This window comes from Mustela nigripes, chromosome 3 (assembly GCF_022355385.1).
Source record: "Mustela nigripes isolate SB6536 chromosome 3, MUSNIG.SB6536, whole genome shotgun sequence".
NCBI classification, from domain to species: Eukaryota; Metazoa; Chordata; class Mammalia; order Carnivora; family Mustelidae; genus Mustela; species Mustela nigripes.
This window is the reverse complement of record NC_081559.1, coordinates 7,965,158-7,986,810: the sequence shown is the minus strand read 5'-3', so window position 1 is coordinate 7,986,810 and position 21,653 is coordinate 7,965,158. Positions and strand designations below refer to the sequence as shown.

The 21,653-nt window shown below is 38.9% G+C and overlaps 1 protein-coding gene across 1 annotated transcript in view; it reads left to right on the top strand.

Annotated features, from left to right (window-relative positions):
* Positions 1-21,653, top strand: part of DNAH7 (dynein axonemal heavy chain 7) — a 250,612-nt gene that overhangs the window by 113,677 nt on the left and 115,282 nt on the right. The window contains exons 33-39 of the mRNA XM_059393094.1: positions 113-289; positions 3,018-3,149; positions 5,360-5,584; positions 8,203-8,400; positions 17,775-17,930; positions 18,788-18,956; positions 20,854-20,980. Coding sequence (XP_059249077.1) covers positions 113-289; positions 3,018-3,149; positions 5,360-5,584; positions 8,203-8,400; positions 17,775-17,930; positions 18,788-18,956; positions 20,854-20,980 — 1,184 coding nt within the window. The remainder of the gene's footprint in view (positions 1-112; positions 290-3,017; positions 3,150-5,359; positions 5,585-8,202; positions 8,401-17,774; positions 17,931-18,787; positions 18,957-20,853; positions 20,981-21,653) is intronic.

Below are 21,653 nucleotides of genomic sequence, written 5' to 3'. Positions count from 1 at the left end.
AAAATTAAACTTTTTTAAAAAGAATTTTCTGAAGGTTATAAGAAACAGATGTACCAAGTCATATTTCTTACAGAAGCATTACCTTGATGGTAAACAATTATTCTTTTTCCAGGTTTCCAGATGTGGTATGATTTACATGGAACCTCACATGTTAGGCTGGAGACCATTAATGTTGTCTTGGATAAATCTTCTACCTGCTGCAATTGGTTCCATGCAGAAAGAATTTATAGTAGGCTTATTTGACAGAATGGTCCCAGTTTCTGTTGAATTTATTAGAAAGCATGCGAAGGTAAGAGGCATCAGAATTGTAAGACTTGAATAAATGGAAAATCCAAATCAGCCAAATATATTCTTTTGTCTATTGTTAATACCAATGCTCAGATATTAAAATAATTTAATTGGCTTAACTAAAACCTTTTCTGATTAAAGTAGAAAGATTTAACGAGGCATTTTAGGGTTTGAATATATGGATGCTAATCTATTCCCTTCAAGAAAAAAAAAATCTTAAAGGTCCACCTAACCACATCTGGGTGAAAATATCCTAAAATGTTCTCTCTCATTTCTCAGCGACTATTATATTTTAGTTTCCATTTTTATAATTTTTTTTTTGTTTTTTGAAGTTCCTAGAATAAAGCTGTCATATTTTATCATTAGCAAAAGGCTGATTTTTAAAAGTAATTCATTTATGACATCTGACGAATGAGGTAGTGGGTAATAATGGAGGAATGCGTTGTTGCTTCAGGCAGGCTAAATGGGGAATCCGCTCTATTTAGCATGAGCGCATCTCCTTGTTTAGAGATGACTGGTGTTGGTTAGAAAAACCTGGGATTCAGGGAGGAAAGTCAGTCCCTGGTAGAAGACTGAAAGAAGTCCAAATCCATTTTTCTTTCTTTCAGTGTATCCAGGGGATTGGTGCAGTGGGGAAGGTACAGTGGGGGAGAAATGACAGCCTGAGTGGGGATCTCCTGCCTCTGAGAGTTGATGGAGCTCCAGCCAGGCTCTTAAACCCTCTCCAGCTGGAAATTGTGGGGAAAATATGCTTAATGTCTGCTCTGGGAGATGTCAACCAAAGGTCTTTTAGGATGACTTTGGCTCTGGAACAAATGCAGGAACACAGGCCTGGTTATTTCTCCTGCTGTTGGAAATAAAATAGAAAAGCTCAAGACACAAGTTTGGCTCAAGGTACAGATAAGGAAGGTGGAATTTAAAATCCTGCCAGTGGGTATTACCTAAAGAGAAAGAAAATTAAGAGAGCAAAGAATAGTATCCTGGGTGCTGCTACAATTTCGGGGGGGGAGAGCCTTTTAAGAAGCAAGTAGTTGGTATTACCAGAAACCACTAACATGTCAGGGCAGAGAAGGATTGGCACGTGTCCCTTAGATTTGGCAATTAAGAAGGTCATGGGGACAAGCATGGCCCAAACACTTTCAGGGAAGAGGCAAGGGAGCTCCAGGGCAGTCGGCTGAATATGGGAGCTCCTGGTCACAACAGTGGGGTACGCTGCTCTTTTAAGAAGCTTGGTTGTTAAAAAATTTAAACAACAAGCAAACATGAAATGTGTTGAAAGTTTGAAGTAATCATATTTCAAAAACGGTTACACTTGTCAAATAAGCTACAGCTTCCCCCCCCCACCCCTACCCTGGCATTGTCAGAGAATGTAATGAATATCTTTTCAGAAACAAAGGAGAAAACACACTTTCTTAAAAATTTTTACTTATTTACTTGAGAGGGAGAGAGCATGAGAGGGAGAGGGTCAGAGGGAGAAGCAGACTCCCTGTTGAGCAGGGAGACTAATGCGGGACTCGATCCCAGGACTCCAGGATCATGACTGAGCCGAAGGTAGTTGCTTAACCAACGGACCCAGGCACCCCAAGAAAACACACTTTAATACAAGCTTCTAAAATGTCCTCTGCACTTTTGTCCTCTCAAATAAATTCTGAGCTCCTCTTGTTACCATGTAGTAATAAGTGTCTTGTAGTGATAACTATTCATATTTTAGTGTTGGGTCACTAATACTTGGTCCAATCTTTAGAAACTCCTTTGTCATTTCTGCTTGTTTCTACTGGGACAGCGGCTACAGATGAGATCGGCTGCTTCTAATCTTCTGAGTCCATTTCAGAGACTTAACTCTTTTTTTTTTTTTTTTTTTAAAGACTTTATCTATTTGACAGAGAGAGAGAGATCACAAGTAGGCAGAGAGGCAGGCAGAGAGAGAGGAAGGGAGGCAGGCTCCCCACGGAGCAAAAAGCCCGACGCCGGGCCTGATCTCAGGACCCCGGAATCATGACCTGAGCCGAAGGCAGAGGCTTTAACCCACTGAGCCACCCAGATGCCCCACAGAGTGTTAACTCTTAAGTGTTAACCACGAAACAGTATCATCTGAGGGTTGGAAGAAAGCTTGGAGGGAAGAAGACAACCTGTTCATGGAGAAATTGTTGTATGGTGCATGGTGTTAGGAGCTGTACACACTATTGCATTATTTTATAAACAGTCATGTTGAGACCTCCCCTCCCCCCCAAAAAAGTGAAGTGCATGGTGTTTATAGCACTCTGGGAATATTTTGGGCTCTTCAAGACTTTCAAATTTATTTCATAGAAATGAGTTTACCATGAGGACTGCTATAAAGATGTATAAAATAAGTTTGGAAACACATTCATTAATTTTAATGCTCAAAGATTTTTTTTTAGTGTTTTGATTTACAAAATTGGTATAAGATAGATTCTAGGTCATTGATGAACACAACTAAACATGTAAAAGTAAATTTTTGAATTTGGGAATCAGTGCAGGAATGGTTCAAGAGTGCATCTGTGGGACAGGACAGCCAGTGATACCACACTCCGGACTCGGGAATTGATTTGTGCCTCAGTTTTCCCTCCTGCAAAATGAGAATTATCATAGTTCTTCTTCATGGGTACCATGGCCATGAGGACTAAGTCAATTCAATAAGTATTAGTTGATGCTATTTTAATGAGTGCCTAATTGAAGTTAATTTTACACACTTTCCCCTGATTTTTCAGGAATTATCTCCTACTTCAGATACAAACTTAGTCCGATCCTTAATGAATCTGATAGACTGTTTTATGGATAACTTTTCTGATGAAATCAAAGTGAGAGAGAGAAATGATCGAGAAACGTACTCATTACTGGAGGTAAGGTCCACTGGCTTTGAATCTTCCGATAGAAAGACATCTACGCTCTCCCCAATGCTTCCTGATCAGAAACTTCATTTTCTCCCTGGAAATAGAGGCCGGACAGTAAGGAAGAAGTTGGGCCCCCAATAGTAAGTGCATGTAGGGGAGCTCTCCTACTGTCAGCTCCATCGCATCATGAGGTTTGGGTGAAACCCAATGATAACCCTAGATCTGCTACTGAGATCGCAGGTCATTGAACCAGCCTCAGACGTGATCGATCCCCGGGACGACTGACCCTTTTTTTTTTTTTTTTTAAAGATCTTGTGCATTTATTTGAGGGTGGGGGCAGCTCACATATATTCATGAGCAGGGGGAGAGGAAGAAGAAGGCTCCCCCCTGAGCAGAGACCCTGACTCAGGGCTCAGTTCCAGGACCCTGGGATCACAACCCAAGTTGAAGGGAGATGCTTAACTGACTGAGCCACCCAGGTGCCCCAGCCCTGACCAGTAGATAACAAGATTCGCCTCCTGTTCAACCTTCAAATCATAATTCTTTGTTTTTTATTTTGATTTTCTTCCCTTTTTCTTGAGATATAAATGTTGAAAATATATGAGAGTATATGGGTAGCTCAGTGGGCCAAGCCTCTGCCTTCTGCTCAGGTCATGATCTCAGGGTCCTGGTATCGAGCCCCGCATCGGGCTCTCTGCTCAGCGGGGAGCCTGCTTCCCCCCCACTCTCTGCCTGCTGCTCTGCCTGCTTGTGATCTCTCTCTCTGTCCAATAAATAAATAAAATCTTAAAAAACTAAAAAATAAAATGTATGTGCGTGTATATATGTGTGTGTAATATAAATGTATATTAGCATTGAGGAAAGAAATTTGTATGAAAACACTTTTCAAATAAAATGATCAATGGCCCTTGAATATTCCCTAATAAAAAATTATATATTGCTAATAGTAGCACTTCTAAGGTGGTCAAGATGTTGCTCTTATTACATATATTCTATGAAATAAATTAATTTTTAATTTAGTTTTAAATGGTTTCCAGAGAGAAACAGCCTGTTAGTAATCAAGGAGCAGGCAAACAGGGTTAAGTATAGTGCAGACCTTTTAAGAGGAGTCAAGATTGTGCTTGTTTGGCATTTAAAAAAGGGCTTTAGGGACACCTGGGAGGTTCAGTGAGTGAAGCATCTGACTCTAGATGTCACCTTAGGTCATGATTTAGGGTCACAAAATCGAGCCCCATATTGGGCTTCATGCTCAGCTGGAAGTCTGCTTGAGAGTCTCTCCCTCTGCCCCTCCCTTTCTCCTCCCCCCTCCCCCCAACTCTCTCTCCAATAAAAAATCTTAAATAAAAGGGGCATTTGATTTTAAAACAGAAAAATAGGTTTTCTCCATATTATTACTTACTGTCCACATATGATTGAAACCACATAAGGAACGACATGGAAGACTGCAGAGAAAGGGAGGGAAAACTTGAAATCAGAGAGGGAAACAAAGCGTGAGAGACTCTGGACTCCAGGAAAAGGGACTGAGGGTTACAGAAGTGGGGGGCAGGGAATGACGTGGTTGGGTGATCGGTATGAAGGAAGGTGTGCGTCTTGACGAGCGCTGGCTGTTATATGCAACTAATGCATCGCTGAACGCTGCACCACAAACTAATGATGTACTATATGGTGGCTAACTGAACATAATAAGAAAAAGAGAAAAAGAAAAGAGGTTTTCTCATTTAGTGTTAGGTCTTGTCATTTCTAGCTATAGGTCTTGTTATGCAGTCCGTGCTCAGATTGTTACAACAACAGGTAAATAAACAAATATGAATTTGTTCTTTTAAGAAAACACTATCAAGATTTAAATGAAAAAGCACGTATTTTATGGGGGTTGATTATTCCTTATTACAATTGCCTTAATAAAAAGTTATCGCAATGTACTTTTTTAATATCAGGGTCCTTCCACGTATTTAGAATATCACATGATTTACCAGACTAATCATTCTAAGGTTTCACCATGTATTTTGCATTGTGTCATCTTTTCTGATAGCAGGACTTCATAAGACATGCGATCCAATTTTTTAAAATCTAATTATTATAAAATCCTGAGATAACCTACGGTTATGTATTAGTTTATTAAATTTCTTTCAAAGATATTAATCTGGCTGATCTGATTCAAGCTTCAAGAATACATTAAAGTTATTCTTTAATGCACTCATCTTCTCGTCTCTCCAATGCAGGGCATTTTTCTGTTTTCATTGATCTGGTCCATCGGAGCTTCCTGTAAAGATGATGATCGGTTGAAATTTGATAAGATTCTTCGAGAACTAATGGAAGGCCCAATTTCAGAACTAACTCGAAATAAGTTTAAATTACTGAGTGGCATGGACCAGATGCCTTCAAAAGCACTAACTGTCCCATTTCCTGAAAAAGGAACAATTTATGATTATCAATTTGTCACTGAGGTAAGAGCTCTGAAGCAAGATTTACAACTACCAGCCAAACAGAGTTCCCTTGTAGACACACAGCACATAATGGCCCTGCGGCCACCCTGTCACCACTTTTTACCTTAAGACTCAGCATGGAGTAGTAGAGGAAGGTACTCTGGCTTTGAAGTCAGACACATCAGGGTTTAAGTCCTTTTAAAGCCACTTTCTTTCTGTATAGCCTTGGACTAGTAATCTTTCTGAACCTTGTTTTTCTCTTTGATAGAAATAAGACAAATATTTCTTATTTGATCCTGTTGTGTTCATTAAATACAAGTACACAGTATGACCCCTAGTCCAGCCCTTGGTTCATGCTGTTTCAGGGTCCCTCTTGGGGTTCATATGGTGCATGTTAGCATATCGCAGGTGCTAAGAAGTCCTGTAGGAACATAGCTGGGTTAATGTTAACTCAACCCTTCCCAAATGCACTGGACAATAAAAGCTGGGTGGTGTTTGTTTACTTATTTACGTGTAACAGCTCCCATGAGTACTGTACTGAGAATTTCAGGAATACTTATTTAAATATGAAGCTTCAAGTGAAAGTGGTTCATACTATATCCCCAGAAGATAATTCTATCTCACCAATATTTCTTTAATAAAGTTATTTTTCTAAAGCCTCCCTAGAGGCTATTATCTGGATGGGCCATGATCTCTCCAAACAGTTCCCTACTCTTACACATTGGACTGTTTTTGTTTTTTCTTAGTTTTTCTGCTTTAGTGAATATTCTTATATACAAGGCATTGTGTACATATCTGATTGTTTCTTTAAAATAAGTTCCTAGAAATGGAATTTGCTGTATCAGTTTTTGAATTTTTTATGGCTCTTGAGATGTATCTTCAAGCCTACCTCAGAAGACACTCTTCATCCTGCCAGCCACAAGATAGTAGCCTTTTATTTGCCTATTTTATTTTATTTTATTTCAATTACTAACAATACCCTGCATTTTCAGAGCACCTTGCAGTTTAATAAGTTTTTCTATGATCATTTCAATTTGTTTCCCAACATCTCACTGAACTAGGAAAGATAGATTCATTTTATAAATCTTCCCATTGAGGAAATTAGGACTCAGAGATATGTGATTCTTCCAGTATCACAAAGTCTCTAAATGAGTATTCACTCCAGGTTTTCTGATTTTTTAATCTTTCCTTTCCCATATGGTGATAAAATATCCATCTTAGAAAAGATTATCAAGAATAAGGGAAGGACATTGTTTCTTCTTCAGTTCTAGAAAGTTCTAGTTACTTCCTTGCAATACAGTTTTCAACTTGATGTGAAATCACTCACCTAAACAAACAAACAAACAAACAAACAAACACCTGTACTATATGCACAGCTCGTGCCAGAGGTTACAAAAATGAGTAAGTCACAGTGCTGCCCTCGGTGATTTCTTAACCTCTTCAGAAGAATGTCATGTGACACTCTAGGCCAAAAGAGTGCCCTGTGGGAAGATCCAGGGACTTGGGCATGTTGGGAAACAGTGAGTCCATCAGTGAGGCTGGACTGTAGATGCATGGAGGAAGGAGTCTGAATTCTGTTGTGTTTTGAATGACGAGGATCTTAAATTTAATTCTGTAGAAATGAAGAGAGCAGTGATGTTTTTCTAAAGCAAGAGAGTTAACATGTTATTTTTGGAAGTATTTGTTCTAAAGACTGCATAGGAAATACAAATTTTAGTTGACAAGTTGGATACAAAAATATAGTATAATGTTAATTCATAATAGTAATCTCACATGAAGAAATCTTATCCATTCTAGATATCTGTTGAACAACAAGTTGAATAGAGTTAACACTACTGAACTGTATGCTTAAAAAATGGTTGAAGGTAAATTTTAGGAGTTTTTTTAAAACCACAATTTTTTTAAAATCTCACATAAAATTATAAGCTTATGTTATATCTACCATTAATAAAAGTACAAGAAACATGCAGCTGATGTTCTAGGGAAAAATATTCTATATTTGTTAACACTTAGTGAATAAAATTCTTTACTATTTAATGCACTAATTAGTCTAGTTTCTTAGTTCATTAAAAAAATTAACATTTGTACAAAATATTTGATCTTTGGTTTAACGTAATCAGTAGTTTCAGCAATTAGAAATATCACAGCATTGCCATTTCTTTTTTATTCATATGAAAGCCTAGTTTCTCCACAATTTAACACAAAATTTAACTTTCAAACTCAGGGTGGAGTGTTTTAAAGGATAAAAACAAATATGTAGGGGCGCCTGGGTGGCTCAGTGGGTTAAGCCGCAGCCTTTGGCTCGGGTCATGATCTCGGGGTCCTGGGATCGAGTCCCGCATCGGGCTCTCTGCTCGGCAGGGAGCCTGCTTCCTCCTCTCTCTCTCTCTCTGCCTGCCTCTGTGCCTACTTGTGATCTCTGTCAAGTAAATGGATAAAATCTTTAAAAAAACAAAAAAAAAACCCAAAAAAACCCACAAATATGTAAATGTCAGTGGTTTTTTTGTTTTGTTGTAGTTTTTGTTTTGTTTTGTTTTTCATCTTGATCTTTGATCTTTTCTATAATGGCACAGAATAACAGAGCTCTTAGAAGTATTTTATAATATAACATTCATCATTTGGCTGTTTATTATAAACAGGGAATAGGAAAATGGGAACCATGGGTAAAGAAATTGGCAGAAGCTCCTCAAATTCCTAAGGATGTGATGTTTAATGAAATCATTGTACCAACTCTGGACACGGTGCGGTGCTCTGCTTTAATGGAATTGTTGACCACCCATCAAAAGCCTTCAATATTTGTAGGACCGACAGGAACTGGAAAGAGCGTTTATATTATTGTAAGTATTGAAGAAATCTAAATGTTAAAATATCTATCATATTCTTAAGAATGTTATTTTTTAACTACCTGAAATAGTAGATTTCATATTTTTAAATATTAAAATATGTTGATGTAGCCACAGAGAATTCTTAACTGCCTATTTATTTTAGGAATGGACTAAAGATATGATTCCATTTTATATCACTAAATTATTATACCTTTTAAAATTATTATACCTTTAAAATAGCTCATTAGGATGGAGATTTCATATCCCTTGAAAGGAAAAGGTGTTTAATTCTTAATTTTCAAAATTGTTTAGTATATGGAGGATTACTATGTAGTAATAAAAATGATTTTCTTTGACTTCTGGAATCTTGCCCATTGTGTGTTTGGTAAGAAAATGCTAGCTGCTGTAGCAGATAATGTCCAAAATCTCAGTATCTCTACATAGTCTTGGTTCCCTTGTATTTAGAAGGTCATACTGAACAAAGGCCAGTTCTTGCCCCTAGTTCCAGATTTCTAAAGGCAGAAACTGGCTGGAGCTAATAGTGAGTAGCACCCGCAGCTTTGTCATGAGAGTTAAGTGCAGGTTTCTCCAGGGTCACCTGGAGAAAGTGTGTGGAAGATAAGTGGCCTTCAGCTTTCTTGGGGCTCCATTCTAGATGACGGCCCACAGCAGCTCCATTAGTTCCCTTATGGCCGAGAACTGTACAGTGCGGGTATCTCTTTGGAGTTGCTAAAGATCTCGTAGCTCTGCTCCTCTAAAAGAGCAAATGTTTGGAAGATTTCCATGACAGCAGGCAAGACCGCATTAGCTAAGAGAGAACCAGAGTGATGCCAGTAAGGTAGGACTCTTGTCTCTCTTCGTCTAGCTCTGTCCCCCATCCAGCAGTGGGTAGGAAGACAGGGCAAAGCAAGTAGAGGAGCCCAAAGAAGCCATCAGTGGTCCTTCACATTATAGGCTCTCCGTCACCCACTTTATGACAGTACCTGTTTCCAGTTCTTTATTGATTTTATATTTTGATTAAATCTGCTAATCTTTTTGAACTATATTTGGACATGTAGTTAAACAAGTGTCCTGGTATCATTTATTGAATAATATCTTCCACAAAAGATTGTGATGGTGCCCTTCTCATAATTTACGTGCAGGATGCATCAGGGAATGTCCAAGAACAGGAAAAGGTGAAGTTTAAACTGAGATTTTAAGTCAAGGTTTGGTTTGCCTGGGGTTAAACAACGATCTTTCTGGAGGGAGGAGTTATGATGGTGGAGTAGTAGGGGGACCCCGGGCTTGCCTTGACCCACAAACACAGCTAGATCAGCATCAGATCATTATGAACAACTAGAAAATTGATCTGAGGATTAAGAGAACAATCCGCACAATAGGAGGGAGAGAATGTGGCAGATGCAAAGTCTGGAGACTTGAAATGGGGGAGAGAAAAGCTGTGGTGCATGGAGAGGAAGGGGCCCTTTTTGTGGTGAGAAGTCAGGGAGAGAGGAAGGGGGCGGGCGAGGAAGCAATGTGGAGGGCTGGCTTGAGACACCATGTGTGTCCCTGGTCACACTGGGAGAGAACAAATGTTTACCTTCCCAGAGTACATTTGGAGGAGGGCATTGCCTCTCCAAGGGCGCTGCTGAGTGGCCATTCAGCAGCAGGGGACAGAGGTGCCGGCTGAGGGCAGATAGCCTGGTGGGGACTCTTCACTGCTTCACCATAGACTCCAGGCACTGCCATGTCCATGCGACTGCTTTTCTGGGACAGAATGTGCTGGGCTTAGCTCTCTTCTCCCCTAGAGGAGAGGGGGTCTGTGCCTTGCTGGGTCCTTTAAGATTTGGAGTTTTGAATTCCAGCTGTGTGCCCAAGATGAAACATAGGAGAACTGTGGCACCAGGTATGCCGATGGCCCGGGCACAGACGGGTTGAGCGTGGTGACCTGATGAGGGCCAGGACACAGGAGGGGAGATTATTTGTGTGAGTGTCTCCTGAAAGGTGGTGGCCCTGAGGTCACCTGCCTGGGGAGGAGAGGACGGGGTGACAGACACCGTCTTCCACACACATCCCGTTTCTCCCTGCCGGTACCCACGCCCACCAGGACAGCTGGACTTTAGAAAGAAACACAGCCTCCAGTGGAGGCTGCAGATGATTCCACCAAACCCTACCCCTCTGCATCTTTCCAAAGGTAGGTCTGGCCATGAGCCTGTGCAGCAGCCTCTCCCTGGGAGGAACAACACAGACCCCTGCACATGTACCAGATTATTGATCACTGAGTGCTCCAAAGTGTCACTTCAGTTCTGGTGGAAATAAGACCAGGCTTCTTAAAAAATATTTTTTATTTTTTAACTTCTTTTAGTTTTCTTTCTTTTTGGGTGGGGATGGAAATTGGGCTTATAGGGTTTTTTGCTCATTTATTAGTTTGTTTCCTTTTCTTGTTTTTTTGGATCAAGCTTCTCTCTCTCTCTTTCTTTTTTCTTTTTTTTTTCTTTTTTCCTTCTTTCCCACCCCCCCTCCACTTTAGAATCAGGTTTATAGTTTTTTGTTTGTTTGTGTAAGGTGTTTTGTTGTCTTTCCTTCTCTCTCTCTCTTTTTTTTTTTTTATTGCATGAGGCTTTTTTTTTTTTTTTCAGGTTTATTTTAACAAAAAGATCAAAGCATACCTAGTTAAAGGCCTAAACACTCCCCATTGCAAGCAAGGAGGAACTCTGCAGAGGACCAGCCTCTGGGAAAGAGCAGCCAAAACACAACAGCAGAGTGCAAATAGCACACGTGAAAAACAATTTCAGAAGTGCCCACCCCTGGACAGTGTGTGACTCCTTTTTTTTTTTTTAAGATTTTATTTATTTATTTGACAGAGATCACAAAGGCAGAGAGGCCAGCGAGGGGGGCAGGCTCCCCACTAAGCAGAGAGCCCGACGTGGGGCTTGATCCCAGGACCCTGAGACTATGACCTGAGCAGCTGGCAGAGGCTTAACTCACTGAGTCACCAAGGCGCCCCTGTGACTCCTTCTTAATACACATTTACTCTCAGGGGCAAGAAACATAACAAGCTTTCATAACACACAAAAGACAGAAACCTAGACATTGTGACAAGATGGAGGAATTCTCCACAATAGATCAAGAAGAAGTCACAGCCAGGAATTTGCTCAAAACCGATATAAGCAGTGTATGTGAACAAGAATTTAGAACAGCAGTCATAAGAACACTTGCTGGACATGAAAGAAGCATAGGAGACACTAGAGAAACCCTGGCTACAGAGATAAAAGACCTAAAAACTAATCAGGTTAAAAATAAAAGAAATGCTATGACTGAGATGCAAACCTGACTGTATGTAATCACTGTGAGGATGGAAGGAGCAGGGGAACAAACAGGTGATACAGAAGATGAAATTATGGAAAATAATTAAGCTGAAAAGAATAGGGGAAAGAAGCCTATTAGATCATGAATATAGATTTAGGGAACTCAGTGATTCCATAAAGCATAAGAATATCCTTATTTTAGGAGTCCCAGAAGAAGAAGAGTGAGGAAAAGCAGTAGAAAGTTTATTAGAACACATTATAGCTGAAAAGTTCTCTAACCTGGAGAAGGAAACAGGCATTTAAGTCCAAGAGGCACAGAGAACTCCCCTCAAAATCAACAAAAACAGGTCAACACCAGGACGTATCATAGTGAAATTTACAAAATACAGATGTAGAGAATTCTGAGAGTAGCTAAGGAAAAGACATTCTTAACCCACACAGTTAGATGCATAAGGTTAGCAGCAGCTTGGCACAGTAACTTAGCAGGCCAGAAGAGGGTGGTATGAAATATTTAACATGCTAAGGGGAAAAATATGCAGCCAAGAATACTTTATCCGGCAAGGTTGTCATTCAGAACAGAAGGAAAGATAGAGTTTCCCAGACAAGCAAAAACTAAAGGAGTTTGTGACCACTTAAGCAACCCTGCAAGAAATATTATAGGGGACTCAGTGAGTTGGAAAGAGAGACCAAAAGCAGCAAAGACTTGAACAGAGATGATCTACAGTAACAGCACGTGTACAGGTAATACAATGGCACTAATTCATATCTATCAATAATTACTCTGAATGTAATTGCACTCAATGTTCCAATCAAAAGACATAGAGTATCAGAATGAATAAAAAACCCACAAGATCCATTGATGCACTGCTTACAAGACTCATTTTTGACCCAAAGACACTTGGAGATTGAAAGGGATGGGGTGAAGAGCCATTTATTATGTTAGTGGTTATCAGAAGAAAGCTGGAGTGGCCATACATTTTTCAGCAAATTAGATTTTTAAACCAAAGACTGTAATAAGAGATGAAGAAGAGCCCTATATCCCAATAAAGGGGTTTATCCAACAAGAAGATTGGAAAATTGTAAATATTTTGCTCCAAATTTGGAGCACCCAAATATATAAATCAATTAATAAGGAAATTCATTGATAATACTACAATGATAGTAGGAAATTTGCCACCCCACTCAGAGCAATGGACAGATCATCTAAGCAGAAGATCAACAAGGAAAGAATGGCTTTGAATGACGCACTGGACCAGATGTACTTAACAAATGTTCAGATGTTTAGAACATTTCATCTTAAAGCAGTAGAATATACATTCTTTTCAAGTGGACATGGAACATTCTTCAGAATAGATCACATATTGTGTCACAGATCAAGCTTAATCAGTACAAAAAGATTGAGATCATACCATGCATATTTTCTGACCACAATGCTATGAAACTTGAACAACCACAAGAAAAGGTTTGGAAAGATGACAAAACATGGAGGCTAAAGAACATCCTACTAAGGAATGAATAGGAAATTAGAGAAGAACTAAAAAAATACACAGAAGCAAATGAAAATTAAAACACAACAGTCTAAAACAGTTGGGACACAGCAAAGGCAGTCACAAGAGGGAAGCATACCGGGCCTACTTCAAGAAGGAAAAAAGTCTCAAATACACAACTTAATCTTACACGTAAAGGATCTGGAAAAAGAATAACAAATAAAGCCTAAAACCAAGAAGAGGGAAAAAAATTAAGATTAGAGAAGAAATAAATGATATAGAAAATTTTAAAACCCAGCAGAACAGATCAACAAAACTAAGAGCTCATTCTTTGAAAGAATTAACAAAATTGATAAGCCTCACTCAGACCTAACAAAAAGAAAAGAGAAAGGACCCAAGTCAATAAAATCACAAATGAGAGAGAAGAGATCAAAGCCAACAATGCAGAAATACAAATAATTATAAGAAATTATTACGAGCAAATATATGCCAAAAATTGGACAATCTGAAAGAAATGAATAAATTCCTAGAAATTCCTAGAAACATATAAACTACCAAAACTGAAACAGGAATAAATAGAAAATTTGAACGAACCTATAACCAGCAAAGAAATTGAATAAATAATCAAAAATCTCCCAACAAACAAGAGTTCTGGGCCATAGCTTCCCAGGGGAATTTTAACAAACATTTAAAGGAGAATTAATACATCTTCTGAAGCTGTTCTAAAAAGAGAAATGGAAGGAAAACTTCTAAACTCTTTCTGTGAGCCCAGCATTACCTTTATTCCAAAACTAGACAAAGACCCCACTAAAAAATAGAACTACAGACCAATATCCCTGATGAACATGGATGCAAAAATTCTCAACAAGATAGTTGAATCCAACAGCTAGTAGAATCCAACAGTACTTTACAAGAATTATTCATTATGATCAAGGGGGATTTATTCCTGGGCTGCAGGGGTGATTCAATATCCCCAAATCAATCAACATGATACACCATATTAATAAAAGAAAGGATAAGAACTATATGATCCTCTCAATAAATGTAAAAAAAAAGCACTTGACAAAATATAACATCCTTTCTTGATAAAAACCCTCAAGAAAGAAGGGATAGAAGGAACATACCTCAATGTCATAAAGACCCTATAAGAAAGACCCACAGTGAATATCATTCTTAATGGGGAAAAAAATGAGAGCTCTCCCCCTAGGTCCGGAACATGACAAGGATGTCCATTCTCACCACTATTGTTCAGGACTGGAGGTCCTGGCCTTAGTAATCAGACAACAAAAAGAAATAAAAGTCATCCAGTTTGGCAAGGAAGAATTTAAACTTTCACTCTTTCCAGGCAATATGATATTCTATGTGGAAAACCCAGAAGACTCTACCAAAACATTGCTAGCACTAATATGTGAATTCAGCAAAGTGGCAGGATATAAAATCTATGTACAGAAATCTGTTGCATTTCTATATACCAACAATGAAGCAGCAGAAAAGGAATCAATCCCATTGACAATTGCACTGGAAACCATAAGATAACTAGGAATAAAGCTATCCAGTGAGATAAAAGATGTGTATGCTGAAAACTATAGAACACTGATGAAAGAAATTGAAGAGAACACAAAGAAATGGAAAAACATTCCATGCTCATGGATTGGAAGAATAAATATTGTTAAGATGTTTATACTACCCAAAGCAATCTACAAATTTAATGCAATCCCTATCAAAATACCACCAGAATTTTTCACAGAGCAAGAACAAATAATCCTAAAATTTGTATGGAACCAGAAAAGACCCCAAATAGCCAGAGGACTGTTGAAAAAGCAAAGCAAAGCTATAGGCATCACAATTCCAGACTTAAAGCTGTATTGAAAAGCTGTGGTCATAAAAAAATATGGTACAAACACAAAACCAGACACATAGATCAACGGATCAGAATAAAGAACCCAAAAATGGACCTACAACTCTATGATCAACTAATCTTTGACAAAGCAGGAAAGAATATCCAGTGGAAAAAAGTCTCTTCCACAAACGGTATTGTTAAAATGGGACAGTGACACGCAAAAGAATGAAATTGGACCACACTGGTACACCATACACAAAAATAAGTTCAAAATGTATGAAAGACTTCAATGTAAGACAGGCAAACATCAACATCCTAGGGGAGAACACAGGCAGCAGCAACTTCTTTGACCTTAGCCACAGCAACTTCTTGCTAGATATATCTCCAAAGCCTAGGGAAACAAAAACAAAAATGAACTATTAGGACTTCATAAAGATAAAATCTTCTGCACCGCAGAGGAAATAGTCAACAAAACTAAAAGGCAGCCCTACAGAATGGGAGAAGATATTTGCAAATGACATACCAGATAAAGGGCTAGTATCCAGAACCTATAAAGAACTCATTAAAGTCAACACCCCCAAAATCAATAATCCAGTAAAGAAATGGGCAGAGGACATGAATAGACATTTCTCCAAAGAAGATGTACAAATGGCCAACAGATGCCTGGAGAAGTACTCAATATCACTTGGCATCAGGGAAATACAAATCAAAACCACAATATCACCTTACACCAGTTAGAATGACTAAAATTAACAACTCAGGAAGCAACAGATGTTGGCAAATTTGGGGAGAAAGGGGAATCTAACACTGTTGGTGGGAACTAGTGCAGCCACTCTGTAAAACAATATGGAGGGTCCTCAAAAATTTAAAATAGAACTACCCTACAACCCAGCAATTGCATTACTAGTATTTATTCAAAGGGTTCAAAAGTGATGATTTGAGGGAACACATGCACCCCAGTGTTTATAGCAGCACTATCAACTATAGCCAAATTATGGAAAAAGCCCAAATGTCCATCAACTGATAAATGGATAAAGATGTGGTACACACACACACACACACACACACACACACACACACACACACATATATATACACACAGGAATATTACTCAGTCATCAAAAAGAATGAGCTCTTGCCATTTGCAACAACATGGATCTGGAGTATATTCTCAGAAAAATAAGTCAGTCAGAAAAAGGCAAATACCAAGTGGTTTCACTCATCTGTGGAACTTAAGAAGCAAAACAGATGAAGGGAAGGAAAAAGAAAATAAAAACAGAGAGGGAGGGGTGCCTGGGTGGTTCAGGTGGTTGGGCCATCCAGCTTTTGATTCCAGCTCAGGTCATAATCTTGGGGTCATGGGATCGAGCCCCATGTGGGGCTGTATACCCGGTGGGGTGTCTGCTCTCTCTGCCTCCCTCTCTCCCGCCCTCCCGCCCTCCCCTCCCTTTTTCTCGGCTCCTCCCCCTGCACATCTCTCCCTAAAACATAAGTAATTTTAAAAAACAGAGAGGAAGGCAAGCCATAAAACTATAAGTGACTCTTAACCATAGACAACAAACGGGGTTGCTGGAGGGGACCAAGTTGGGGGACGGGCTAAATGGGTGATGGGCATTAAGGAGGCACTTGTGACGAGCACTGGGTGTTATACGTAAGTGATGAATCACTGAATTCTACTCCTGAAACCAGTACTACATTATATGTTAACTAATGTGAATTTAAATTAGAAAAAATACAAACAAAACAAAAAAACAACAAAAAAAGATCTTTCTGAGCCGTATACAGAAAGCTAAGGGATTTACCCATGATACCATCAAGAGTCAAGGAATGGAGACTTGACATTGTGAAAGGCAGCGCTTGGAGAAAAATCAAGCCTCCTGTCATTTGTATCCTCATCCCAAATTCAGCCCAGGCATTAAAACTGCCCAGGCAAAAACAGACAAACAAACAAGCAAAACAAAACAAAGAGGGTGCCTGGGTGGCTCAGTGGGTTAAGCTGCTGCCTTCGGCTCAGGTCATGATCTCAGGGTCCTGGGATCAAGTCCCGCATCCGGCTCTCTGCTCAGCAGGGAGCCTGCTTCCCCCTCTCTCTCTGCCTGCCTCTCTGCCTACTTGTAATCTCTCTCTCTCTCTCAAATAAATACATAAATAAATCTTTAAAAAAAAAAACAAAGGAACTTTTTACAAAATGGGGAACATACTTTGCAATTTAGTTCATTTTTTCTACCTAACAGAATGTAAATATTTTCCTATGTCATTATTCTTTACAAGATGATTTGTAGAACACAACACCTTGATTCAGAATCAGTGTGACTGCACCTGCTTTCCAATGAAATCCATTTTGAATATGCAGGTATACAATTTAAGCTTCCTCACTAATAAGTCAGAAAACTTGGTATTTAAGTGGAGAGATAAAAAACTATAATAAAATGAACATTGATTTGGAAAGAGACACATGGCAATCTGAATTCTTGCCCCACCCCTGAGACCATACGCAGGTTGCTTAGCCTCTGAGTCCCCATGACTTAACGTTAAGAAGACAAGGTACTCTGTGTGGTGGCTTTGGAAATCAGAGAAGCCACATGCACAGGGCGTGGACAAACAGGGACACACCACGGTATGGTAACCGTTATCTCGATTGATTCCATCTCTTCTTCTGCAATGTTAGGACACTCTAAATTCAAGTCTGTCGACAGTGATGCTTAGTGTTTATTTTGAAATGTCAGGGCATAATTCCAACTATGGTTCATTTTGTTATTTCCTGTTATATAGAATTTTCTTCTGAATCAACTCAATAAAGAAATCTACAAGCCTCTGCTAATTAACTTCTCGGCACAAACTACAGCAGCTCAGACTCAGAATATTATCATGTCAAAATTGGACAAAAGAAGAAAGGGAGTTTTTGGTCCTCCTTTGGGCAAGAGAATGGTAATTGTTCTGTTTCTATATGTATATGGTACGGCATGAGTCTGCATGTCCTCTGCAACAGTCAGAAGTAGGAAACCAACTGTACTAGGACTTGACATCTTTTTGTATGTTGTTGTTGTTGTTTTTTAAATCACAATTTTTTTTCAAGATTTTATTTTTAAGGAGCCTCTACACTCAACATGGGGCTTGAACTTACAACCCCAAGATGAAGAGCGGTGTGCTTCGCTCACTGAGCTAGCCAGGCGCCCCTTTAATCACTAATTTTGATTCAATTTTCCTTAAAGTCTGTTCATATCTGCATGTGCATTAGGCAACTTGACATTAAAAACAAGCAATTGCCCTTTGAATTAAAAAGTAGAATATTCAGCTAGGAAATTATCTACCTTTCTAGTTCTCTGATGAACATTTTTACTCAGCAGAGTCTTGCTGCTTGCTCCTGTAGAACTTTAACCAGCTATCAATTGACTTCTCTGTGTTCCTCTGCCACAAATACCCTACTGAACCTCACTTGTCACCACTCCAATGTTATAATCATTCTTAAAATCCTACCTTTCTCATTTACTTTAATGTATTGAAGTTGTACAAGGAAAAAGAGGAGGCATATTGATAAACAAATTGGGTGAGAAGATGAATAAATCCTCAATTCTTAACCTAGAAAGGTTAGTAATGAGACTTTCCCTATTCCTTAGAAGCATGGATGCTAGGGAATATTATTTTTTATTTGAAAAGAGACCAACGTTTCTCACATATGTATGTGCAAGAAGATAATCTAATTCTTTGCCTCAACATCGTCTACACAATTGGACAATATACTAAGGTGTTAATATTTTTTAATATTGCTTCTTTTTTACTCTCAGGTTGTCTTTGTAGATGATGTCAATATGCCTGCCCGGGAAGTATATGGGGCTCAGCCTCCCATTGAGTTACTTAGACAATGGTTAGATCACTGGAATTGGTATGACCTAAAAGATTGCTCTATGATTAAACTAGTAGACATTCAAATCATGTGCGCTATGGGACCTCCAGGTACGTCTTCTGAGTTTGTGATTACTAAAATTGACTCACTGTGGCTATACCTAGAGAGATGGTTAGAGAAAGAAAGAGAAACCCAACTGGACTGAGTTACAGTTTCTTGTGTATTTGTCTTCTTAGTGTGTACTTTGGGGCCTGTGGGAATGTACTATAATGGTCAACACTACAGAGTGGGTTGCCTTCCTTGGGGCCATTCTCCTACCAGTTCTTCCAGATCCTTTTTCTCCCACCTTCTGGAACTTTGCACTTCCTTTCTCTGTATTCTAAGGACCCAGATCCCTGTGAAGCAGCTCATTTCCCTGTGTTATAGTCCTTAATTCTTCCAACTGTATGAAACTCCTGTTTCTTCCCCAATCACGTCCCATTAAATGAGTCTTTGGATTTACACAGGCTGTTAAGAGGAATTTAAGAAGCAAATAGCCAAAAGAATTAACCCTTAAAGATTCTTCACATTTCCCAAGGGAAATTGATAAACTTGAAAGAATCTAGTCAGGGGAAACTTTTTTATGATGGGTTAATAGTAGCTTGATTCAACAAACTGGACATTCTTAACTGTTTTTTTTTTTTTTTTTCTTTCCTGAACTGAAGCCAGTATTCTAGTCTTTAAAAATTCCTTTTCACCATATATCATGGCTTCAGGGAATCTCATTGGTATTTGCCTCCTGACCCACTGATCTCTTGACCTGTAACCCAGTCAGGTTGCTCTGAGTCAGTAATTGCTCTCAGCATACTTACCGGGCCACTTCAAATGCTTTTTTTCTTTTCTTTCAAGTTTTTATTTAAATTCTACCTAGTTAACATGCAGTGTAATATTACTTTCGAGTGTAGGATTTAGTGATTCATCCACCTACATGCCACATCCCATGCTCTTCCCAGTGCCCTCCTTAATCTCCATCACCCATTTAACCCATCCTCCACCCACCTCCTCTCCAGCAACCCTCGATTTGTTCTCTACAGTTGAGTCTGTTTTGTGGTTTGCCTCTCTTTGCTTTTCTAAAAAAATAAGATTCGTCTATATATTTAAACAAAATAATACCGGTGATTTTTTTAATGATGGTACATTCCTAGTTAGTTATTAAAGCCTCATATGTGAGGGGTTTCTGGGTAGCTCAGTCAGTTAAGTGTCCAACTCTTGATTTTGAGTCAAGTCATGATCTCAGGATCATGAGATCAAGCCCGAGTCAGGCTACACACACAGCGTGTAGTGCGCTTGCGATTTTCTCTCTCTCTCTCTGCCCATCCCTCCACTTCTATATGCTCCCTCTCTCAAAATAAATACATACAATCTTTTTTAAAAGCTTCATCTTTGAAAGTGTAATCATTATTTTATCAAAGTGAGACAATCTAAATTTTTAAAAATACAAGTCGTCAATGAAGTAGCCACATGAACCACATAGACTCAACTTTAGGAAATTCATTTTAGGATGAGGGGAAAGAGTTAGGCTAAATGCCAAGATTGTGCTGAACTTCAGCAATGTGGGAAGGAATCTAAGTTTGATGAGACATGTTTGCCAATATTGCATGCAATATTCCCATTTTATAATGTTGTATCTTAATGCTGTATTGTAATGAGGATGTTTCTAGTTTACTGCTTTGGGCTATATGAGTCACAGAGAAGGTGGTTTTCTGTCTGGTCTGATTTTCTTTAGTAAATTGACCCGACTCAAGAACTCAGTCAGATAATTCGACTAGAAAAACAATGTGTTGAGGTTGGGGGGAAAACTGTTTTTAGGTCAGGGTTAACCAAACAAGTACTCTTAATTTCTCTGTGTGCTGTGAATATGCTGTGAATTTGTCCATCTTTCAACTTGTTTTATGCTGTAAAATATTGGAAAAGGTATTCTAGGGTGTAGTAGTAACATTGTTAAGAGTTACTGTTTTTAATATTTAGGTGGTGGTCGAAATCCAGTAACACCCAGATATATGAGACATTTCAATATTATAACAATCAATGAGTTTAGTGATAAATCCATGTTTGCAATCTTCTCTAGAATCTTAACTTGGCATTTTAAAATCTGGTAAGTAATTTAAAGTGCGTTTCTTTTTTCATTAGTGGGTATACAGTCGTTAGGAAACGTATCAATATAAGTAATACTTCTTGAACTATCCCCTGAAAACATCTCTAGATAAAGATAAAGATCTGGATATTTTCTAGATAAAGCAGCTCCCCTCTGCTGCTCTCATCTCCAAGTATGGGAGCATCGCAAGAAGGGGCCACAGTATCTTTCTCTTTGTCTGATGTCTTGAATTTTAGCCCCAAAATACATACAAAGTTGGCATTCTGCTATGTAGTATGTCCATGGTGGAATTATTAATGTTTTGAATTTTCACCATGTAATACAATTAATGCTAGAAAGATGTATGCTAAGTTTATCCTGTGACTTTGATACCCTGTAGTAGGTCTCTTGAGTTCCTCAAGGAGATTCATATCTAAGGGTATAGCCTTTGAGCCTGTACCCTAGGGGAAATGGTGCTGTCTAGCTCTGCATTTTCAGCGTTTCTCTATGTGGTATGCAGAGGTCAGGGAGCCAAGTGGACCTGGGCAGTGCAAGTCTCAGCTCCCTGATATCCTTTCTCAAGAAATTGTCTTTCCTTGCCCGGTCTAGTGCTGATGGAGACAGACATCGGGCTCCTCGTCAAGCCAGAAATTAAAGATAGTCAGTTTTTCCCCAATGGATATTCACTGTACAT